This window comes from Kryptolebias marmoratus, linkage group LG1 (genome assembly GCF_001649575.2).
Source record: "Kryptolebias marmoratus isolate JLee-2015 linkage group LG1, ASM164957v2, whole genome shotgun sequence".
Classification (NCBI taxonomy): Eukaryota; Metazoa; Chordata; class Actinopteri; order Cyprinodontiformes; family Rivulidae; genus Kryptolebias; species Kryptolebias marmoratus.
The window spans coordinates 35869271-35878137 of record NC_051430.1 but is presented as its reverse complement, the minus strand read 5'-3'; the positions used below and the strand labels follow the sequence as shown (position 1 = coordinate 35878137).

General features: G+C 47.5%; 3 protein-coding genes across 4 annotated transcripts in view; 1 reads left to right on the top strand and 2 right to left on the bottom strand.

Moving 5' to 3' along the window:
- Positions 1-1969, bottom strand: part of lrrc39 (leucine rich repeat containing 39) — a 2846-nt gene extending 877 nt beyond the window's left edge. Inside the window, 6 exon segments of the mRNA XM_037978528.1 lie at positions 101-133; positions 287-423; positions 535-691; positions 767-875; positions 1345-1552; positions 1917-1969. Of these exon segments, the coding sequence (XP_037834456.1) occupies positions 101-133; positions 287-423; positions 535-691; positions 767-875; positions 1345-1472 (564 nt within the window). The 5' untranslated portion in view covers positions 1473-1552; positions 1917-1969.
- Positions 1970-2283: 314 nt separating this feature from the next.
- Positions 2284-7422, bottom strand: dbt (dihydrolipoamide branched chain transacylase E2). The gene is made up of 11 exons (XM_017405115.3): positions 7302-7422; positions 5956-6082; positions 5354-5429; positions 4968-5149; positions 4767-4894; positions 4047-4308; positions 3798-3964; positions 3648-3725; positions 3371-3562; positions 3230-3301; positions 2284-3037 (listed from the first exon to the last, which is right to left on the bottom strand). The coding sequence occupies exons 1-11, from the start codon at positions 7344-7346 to the stop codon at positions 2870-2872; spliced, it is 1497 nt and encodes a 498-aa protein (XP_017260604.1). The 5' UTR covers positions 7347-7422; the 3' UTR covers positions 2284-2869.
- Positions 7423-8522: 1100 nt separating this feature from the next.
- The window catches only part of LOC108229575 (ras-related protein Rab-3A-like), a 7572-nt gene continuing 7227 nt past the window's right edge, over positions 8523-8867 (top strand). For both annotated transcript variants that reach the window (XM_037977962.1, XM_037977946.1), the window contains exon 1: positions 8523-8679. The gene's annotated coding sequence lies outside the window, so the exon portion shown is untranslated. The remainder of the gene's footprint in view (positions 8680-8867) is intronic.

The window sequence follows — 8867 nt, the reverse complement described above, 5'->3', positions numbered from 1 at the left end:
AGAATGTTCACCTTGACTTAGATGTAACCAAGCCCCACCTGAGTCCATCAGGTCTGGGTGTTTGAGGCTTTTAGGTCTGGCTCACAGTCTGGTTCGGTTTGTGTTGGATCCTCACTTAGAGGGTATTTTTGATCTGATTCACACCTGAACCAGGTTTAGGTCTTGACACCTGCTAATGAATCAGTCAAGCTCTAATGTAAAACAGTTTTTGTTGTCCCTGTTCTGAGCTGATCTAGATCTTTTTGGTTTTAGATTTGAGACTGATTCAGGTTTATGGGACTGATACCTGGTCTGGAAGCTCCTTCAGGTCCTGGTTCATGGCCAGATCCAGTCTCTCTAGACTCTCACATCCACTCAGCTCTTCAGGAACCAAATGGATTCTGTTGTAGCTCAGTACCAGCTCTCTGAGCCGGTTCAGTTTCCCTGAGACCAGAACCAGGACACAAGAAGTCTTACACAGCAAGACTAAACTGAGCTCTGCAACTCGGTCTTAAACCAGACAGAAGTTAATTTTAAAAGTTGGGTCAAACTCACCGATCTGTCTCGGGATCTCAGCGATGGTGTTACGAGACAGATCCAGGACTAAAAGATTCTGGAAGCTGGAGATGAAATGAGGGATCATCAGCAGGCCGGTTCGGTGGATCTGCCACTCCTGGACCTGACTGAGGTGGACCAAACATCCCGGCAAAGACTGAGAAAATGAAAAACTTGTCAGCCAGTGGTAATGAGTCAGGATACCAGTCGATTTTCTGAGAGAGGATGTTACCTTCCACTCTTCTCGTTCGATTCGGAGGACAAGTCGTCCGTCCTCAGTCTGCAGCTTCTCCTTTAGCCGAGACAGAACGGCCCGGTCCTCCCAGACCCGGACGCTGAGTCTGAACCCGAAAACACCAGTTAGAAAGTGCAGTTTTGGTTTCCACATCCACCACTCCACTGAGACTGTCCTAAATGTGCTTATGTTCGGCAGGAATGGCCATCGGTGCTGAAAAGGGCTTCGACACTAAATCATTGAGTCCTTCTATCCGGGTTAACTTTTAAACTCATAAACTCAAACACTTAAATCTTATTTTGTGACGGACTGAGAGCATTATATGATAACCTGACCCCACCTACGACTGTCACGACCTTATCGGAGTTTTCAGACCAGGAATGTGAGGAGCTCTTCTGAAACACAACAGCAGAGGTATGTTTGATCATCTCTAAACACATTTTATATTTATAAATCTGTTGCCATGGCAACGACCTGAAACTGATGATCACCTGTGTGATGAACGGGTTAAAGATCATCCAGCTGATTTAAAGTGAAGGTGCAATTTGAACCAATAAGAATGAGCGGAGTCTAACCTTCCTGTGGCCCCATCCCTGGCTGTCCTCCTTTGCTCCTGCTCCTGCTCCTGCTCCTTCCTCTTGATCCTGGTCTCCCACAGAGCCTTGATGGAGCTTACTGAGCCACACGCCACCATTCCCACCATGATGATGTCACAGTGTACAGGTAAACAGGTAGGATGACCTCTGACCTTTGAGCTGCAGCATCAGACCCTGGAGGAGCATCCTGGATGACATGATTATTATTGATCATTGATCATAAACAGAATTGTGTTTACCTTCACAGAATCTCAGCTTCCTAAAACAGGTGATTACAGTCCAATCCAAAACTCCTGATCTGCTCTTCATCTCTATAAATGATGCCTGCAGTGATCCAAACCTTCCTGTATTCTTCTAAAGTAGCCTTGATCAAGAGTTGTCCAGAGTTTTAAATGTCTTTCACATAACAGATAAGTTCAAGTTTAAACTGGATCTTTAGGCTCTTTGCTAGCAGCAGCCTGTCACTGACACAATTTGTTCCCATTTAACTTATGAAAAATACCAAAGATAACACAATGTTGTAGTATTAGTGTTTGTTCTGCTGCTCTCACCTTGTTGTACTGCAGCAGTCCTTCATGCTGCGTCCCCTCATCTGAAATCTGACCTCGGATCTTCTGGATAATTTTAGCCTGCAAGTCACATGATTCTACTGACAGTCATGTGACCCAGTGTTGGTTCAGCTCAGAGACACAATGTTAACTAAACATCTAAAAATAAACATGACATAGAAATTCCTGATTTCATTGAGTGAATTTAATTTGATCCTCAACAGCCAGCCAGAATCCAGAATAGTCCAGGTACAGACGGTCCCCCTGCTGAGCATGGTCCAGGTACAGACCAGTCTTCAGATGGTGTTTCTGCTGGAGCTGAGGTTTTGAGTTTTCAAGTAGCAGGACATTAAAGACTCAGAGGAAACAGTTTGTTCTCGTCAGCTTTATTCAGATCCTCCAAACTTCACACACGTCAGACAGCAGCCGTCTGAAACTCAAAGTTATAAACTTTTACATTTTATCTTTCGCTAACAAACATCAGACAAACAGTGTAACATAACACCATGTGCTTTTTACCCAGCAGCCATCGGGTCGGCCAAGAGGAAGACCAGCAGGCTCTTCATCAGGGCTGAATCATCTAATGATGAAGACTTTGATGTTTCTGGGATTCTTCTGGTTTTCCTGATGAGCCATCAGAGATCCAGAACTTCCAGAAACAGTCAACACCAGAAGGAATGTTTCAGATGTTTCCAGGTGGAGGATCAGAACGCTATGATGTTTGCAGTGGTGATGATGAACTTGGCTCAGTTTGTAAAATAATTTATCTTTGTCTGATAAACTCAAATATTTTAAAACTGTCTGTCTGAAATCTAAAAAGTTCTGGGCAACTTGGTTTTGGCTCCGCCCTGTGAAAAGCCTCAAATGGAAACAGGAAGTGAAGGTGGTGGTGGGCGGAGCTGTGGGTGTGTTAGTATGACACATGGTCCTCGCCGGGGCTGATGGGTAATAACTGTCTATTTAAGGTCCAGAACCATGCAAGCCGGGTTCTCCAGGTACTCTCTCCACAGGTTGGAGAAGCGACACATGGTGGCGCCGTCGATGATGCGATGATCCGCCGACCAACTGACCTTCATAATGTGAGCTCGGACCACCTGACCATCAGCACCGAATCGCGGCAGAACCTGAACACACAGGCGAGTCTGATTAATAAACCCGACCACACAAAGCACCATCTGACCACCTGACTTAACCCTTATTCTGACCCGATTTTAACCCTGACCGTTAAACCCGTCTTACTATTACATGTTCTGGTTCTTTAGTTTCGTCTTTCAGCCTCCCTCTGATGTTTAAAATAAAAAATCTTTGGAGCTGACCTGGATTTTTCCCAGCGCTCCGATGGCAACCTCAGGAGGAAGAATGACTGGTTTGGCGTAGGTCCCTCCAATCTGGTTCAGACAGAACGATGTTAGAACCATGTTGGTTTCATCAGAGCAGTATGGTTCTGTTGGACTTACTGATCCAATGTTGGACAGAGTAAAGGTTCCCCCGCTCAGCTCGGCGGTGCCCAGCTGACCTGCAGCTCCCAGCGCCTGCAGACGGTTCAGTTCCTGAGCGATTTCAAACACGCTGAGCAGCTGAACGTTCTTCACGTTGGGAACCAGCAGTCCCTGACTGGTGTCCATCGCCAGGCCGATATTGTGGGACGCCTGCAGACCAGCCAACAGCATCATCAACACCTGGACCTCAGCGGATCTCTTCCAATTCAGAACCAGGCTACACCTGAAGGTTTACCTTATAGGTGATGTTCTGACAGCCTTCGTCCACTGCAGCATTCAGGATCGGGAAGTGAAGGAGACTGAGAGACGCCGCCTAGCCAATGAGAGCAGAGCATTAACCCTAAACCAATCAGGGTGTTCAGCCAGCTATGACCTTTGAACTCACCTTGATGAAGAAGGGCATGTAGCTGAGTTTGACCCCGCGAGCCTCTGTGACAGACCGGATCTCTGACCTCAAAACCACCAGGCGGCTCAGGTCCACTTCATCACAGTAACCAAAGTGAGGAATCTTCAGAGCTGCAGACATCGTCTTAACCATGGCTTTGTGGAAACCTTCAGAGGCACAGAGATGTCAGCGGACCTCGCAGAGACATTTCTGTCCACTGCTGGGTTCTGATCCAACTGGACTGCTCACCTTTGATCGGCTCAGTAATGTCTTTCCCAGTAAAGACGGGTCTGGGAGTTTTGGGTGGAGGCCTGACGGCTCCTGGAGTGCTCGTGGACATGGCAGCAGAAGCGGTGGTGGCGGGGGTGGGGGCGGGGCCTGGAGTCTGGATTTCCTGGAAAGGAGGAGTCGGAGGGAGGATAGCTCCCGTTTGCTTGGCCAGGAAGTTCAGGATGTCCTCCTTCAATATCCGTCCATCCTTCCCTGTCCCAACTACCTCACTGAGCTTTATCTGGGAAAACACATCGGTCAAATCAGATCTCTGGTTACACTGGAGACATGAGACACTTGGAGGACAGGAGAGACATGAGACACTTGGAGGACAGGAGAGACATGAAACACTTAGAGGACAGGACAGAGTGAGGACAGGAGAGACATCAGACACTTGGAGGACAGGACAGAGTGAGGACAGGAGAGACATCAGACACTTGGAGGACAGGACAGACTGAAGACAGGTTGGAGACAAATTGAGGACAGATTTAGGATGAATAAAGGACAGATTGGAGACAGATCTAAAATGAATTAGGGACAGATTGGGGACTGACTGTGGACAGACTGAGGACAGATAAAGACAGATTAAGGACACTGGGGACAAATCAAGGAAATATTGTGGACAGACGGGGACAGACTATGGACGGATTTAAAGACAAATGAGGGGAATAACAGAAGACAGATTGGGGACAAACTGACGTTGTTCTCCATGGCAAGCCGCCTGACGGCGGGAGTAGCCTGGGTCTTGTGACCTTTGATCTCCTGGTGGGTGTGCTCCTCCCGGGCCATGGCGGGTGTCTCCACCACATCCTCCTCTTGGATTAGTTCTGCAGGACAACAGGCGGGCATCAGAAAACAGCAGACCCGGTCCTGCAGAGACACCAGGTGTGTGGGCCTCACCTGAGCTGGATTCCGTCTCGATATCCACTAACGGTTTGCCGACAAACGCGATGGCGTCCACGTCGTAGTAGAGTTTCTTGATGACGCCGTCGTAGCGGCTTGTGATGGTGACAGAGGCTTTATCACTCTGGACCTCACAGATGCTGTCAAACTGGGACACTTTGTCCCCCTCCTTCACATACCTGAGACAGGTGAGACATTCCACAGGTCAGTCAGGTAACTCATCTCAGAAAGTAAAATTCAGAGGATTTAATATGAAGTCAGGTCTCCTGCATATCAGTTTTCAGAATCATAAAGGAGGAGGTGTTTGACTGTGGTTAGATCACCTGAACTCATCACCTGGCCCCCAGTCCTCAGGTGTGTGTGTGTGTGTGTGTGTGACGTACCACTCCTTCACCGTCACCTCCATTATCCCCTCTCCGATGTCGGATAGTTTGAACTGGACAATGGGTCCTCGCCACGCTGCAGAGAGACAACAGTGACATCATCAGTGACATCATCGATCTGTGGACATCATGCTGAGACAACAGTGACATCATCAGTGACATCATCGATCTGTGGACATGCTGAGACAACAGTGACATCATCGATCTGTGGACATGCTGAGACAACAGTGACATCATCAGTGACATCATCGATCTGTGGACATCATGCTGAGACAACAGTGACATCATCGATCTGTGGACATGCTGAGACAACAGTGACATCATCGATCTGTGGACATGCTGAGACAACAGTGACATCATCAGTGACATCATCGATCTGTGGACATCATGCTGAGACAACAGTGACATCATCGATCTGTGGACATGCTGAGACAACAGTGACGTTGTTTCATCAGCTGCTTTCTGAAGGAAACAGGTCGTCATGGTGAATGCATCCTCTGCAGGACAAATGCCATCACTGAGAACATGACCCGAACCCAGACCCGGACAAACCTTAAAGAACTTGTTCTGACTGAAGGTTCTGGTTCTGCAGGCCCACTTACCGACGGCTGTGTGCAGCGTCCTGCTGCTGAACGTCTGCAGGCTCCTGTCCCATTTGAAGTTCTGAAGGGTTCTGATGGGTCTGACGCTCTGCGGCCGGAGACATCGGCGGCGGTACTGCTGACTCAGCTGACGGGAAGAGAACAGAAAGGTGAGACGGATGACACCTGATGGAACAGTGCTGTGAGAAAGTATTCACCCCCTCACATATTCTACTGGTTTTTTATTAAATATCAGACAAAGACACCCCGAGTAAAAACTAACTGATGGGTTCATGTTTAAAGGAACAAAACTCTGAACCAGGCGGGCCTGTGGGGAACCTAACGACGGGCTGTTTGGGAGAACGTTATCTTTCCCACCTCAGCAGAGGAACGTTGCTGCTGAGCTGCAAATCATTGTCCTCCCACAGAACCCAAGAGACAAACTGATGGTGAAACATTCTCCTTCAGATTTTTCTGGTAGAGAGAATACATGGTCCTGAAGCAATCCCAGACCATCACACTACCCCCACCATGTTTGACTGTGGTTACGATGTTCTTTTCCTGAACGGCAGTGTTAGTTTTACTTCAGATGTAATGGGATGAACAGCTTTTGATGTTTTTGCTCAGCAGTGTCCCACAGAGGTCATTTTTGTCCCTTTCTTATGAATCATGACCTTTGACCTTAGTGAGGCAGGCGAGGCCTGCGGGACTTTGGATGTTCTCGGTAGTTTTGGGATGTCCTGGATGAGTCGTGTGCTCTTGGAGCTTCATCACTGTTCCATGTTTTATTTACAAACAAAAGCCCACAGAGGTCACTGAAAGAAATAAAAATATAAACTTTCTGCTTTTGAGTTTTGATTGAACAGATTTATTTTAAAAAGCAAGACCTGGACCTGGTCTGGTTTTGGATGTTTGAGGAGAAACACCAGGCTCAGAACCAGCAGGATCTGTTTCTCCAGCAGTTCTTCTACTGGGTCAGAACCGGCCTCAGAGTCCCAGGTCTTCATTCATTCCGAACCAGGACCAGATAAGCCCCTCCCACGGCAGCTGCCATGTTGACCAGCTGTCAATCATTCACCTGTCGGTGACCAGAACGGCTGATCACGTGACCCGTGATCTCGCCTGTATTTCCGGAAGAACCAGGATCCAGCTGCTGACTATCGAACGGAGAACCGAGACCCGAACCATCAGAGCCGCTGAACACCAGCAGCACAACTCCAGTTAGCCCGTTAGCCTATTAGCATCGGTTAGCAGACTGAGCAGCGATGACGTCACGTTTAGCGTGAGCCGCAGGTGTGTGCAGCAGCAGCGCGCGGACAGGTTCGTGTTCGGGTTCGATTCGGTTACAGAAAGGATTTGTTTCTCACCAGAAGTCTGAAAACTCTGAAGGATCCTCTGGTCACCGCTAACATCTTCCTCCGTTCCAGCGCCGCCCCTGGGCTCAACCAATCAGCGCACGGAGTTCTTCTTCTTCTTGTGTTGAAGGGTGCAGCGCAGCGCCTCCGGCGGTCAGCAGCGGAACTGCAGCAGCTGGATTCACTGTCATCAGTTCATTCATTAAAAATGGGTCAAATAATTAAATATAAATCCAGTTTATAAAACAAACTTGAACTTATGAAAACATGACAATTAATTTAAAATACTTAAAGTGTTTAAACTGAGTTTTATGTTGAAACAGGACTTCAGTCGGACTGAAACAAAGTCCAGATGTTTTTATTTGTTTGTGCTTCACACACATCTGCACCTCAGGTTCAGTTTGACCTCAACTTTTTTCTTTTTATTTAGAAAAGAGAAGAACAAACATTTTGTACATTTACAAACAAAACGGCATAATACTTGCATAACAAAGATCAAGCACAAAAGGGATTTAGTAATGAAAGAGAGAGAGAATATATATATATATATATATATATATATATATATATATATATGAATAAAATAAGAAAAAAAACTGAAATGGCTGGGGTTTAGCTTTTAAATCAAATTTCAGTTTGACCTAAACGAACTTTCAATCAGTCAGTTCCGGTCCATGAAACTGGGAGCGCGCACTGCAGCAGAGAGTCAGACCCGACCGTGTTCACGACGCTTCTGAGCCATTCCTGGGTAAAACAACTCCACAGAATAGAGTCAAGGTTGTAACTTTCATTTCAGTCGATTAATAAATAAAAACACCTCAAATAAACACAAAAAACCTGGTCTTGTGTGTTGTTTTTCAATCGCAGAGAGAATCAGTCTTCTGTCATGTTCAAATATCAGTCAGCCTGTTTCCCAACACATCTGTGTATTTATCATTTTTTATTGTTAATATGAAAGGTTGGAAGCTGTTGACAACAGGACACGAAAATTGGACTTCCTGAAAAGATAAGTGTAGGCTTTCTGGTAGATCCTGTTCTAAAATAAAATATGTTGGAAAACTGTTAGCTGCGGCTCCACGGTGACCGTGCGCGCGCCTGTGCGTGCTGGTGCGCGTTCTGAGTCTGTGCGCGCGGCGTAGAGCTGCTCTTTGATTGGCTGCTGACTCTCTTCATTCAGCATCATTGCAGCGCGTCCGCGTGAATTCGCGCGTGCACCTCGGAGCCAGACGTGTGAGCAGGTTCGGTTCGGCTGAGGTAGATCTGCTGGATTCTCGGTTCGGATCCGGCCCGCTGCTGACAGAGGGGAAGGGGACGAACCGTTTCTCTTGTTAAAGCGAGCCGCCTCCATCACGTGCACAGAGAGCGCGCGCATCAGACCCGCCCAGCAGAGGTAAGACACACACACACGCACGTGCACACTGATCTGGATCCAGAATAGTGGCTCAGAGCCGAACCAGGACCGAAACGTCATTGTAATCCTTTAAAATCTGATCCTTTCACTGTTTTACATCTCGCAGGTGCTCGCGCACCCGCAAGATGTCGCCTTACTGAACCCCCCATCGACCCCCCCCCCCCCCC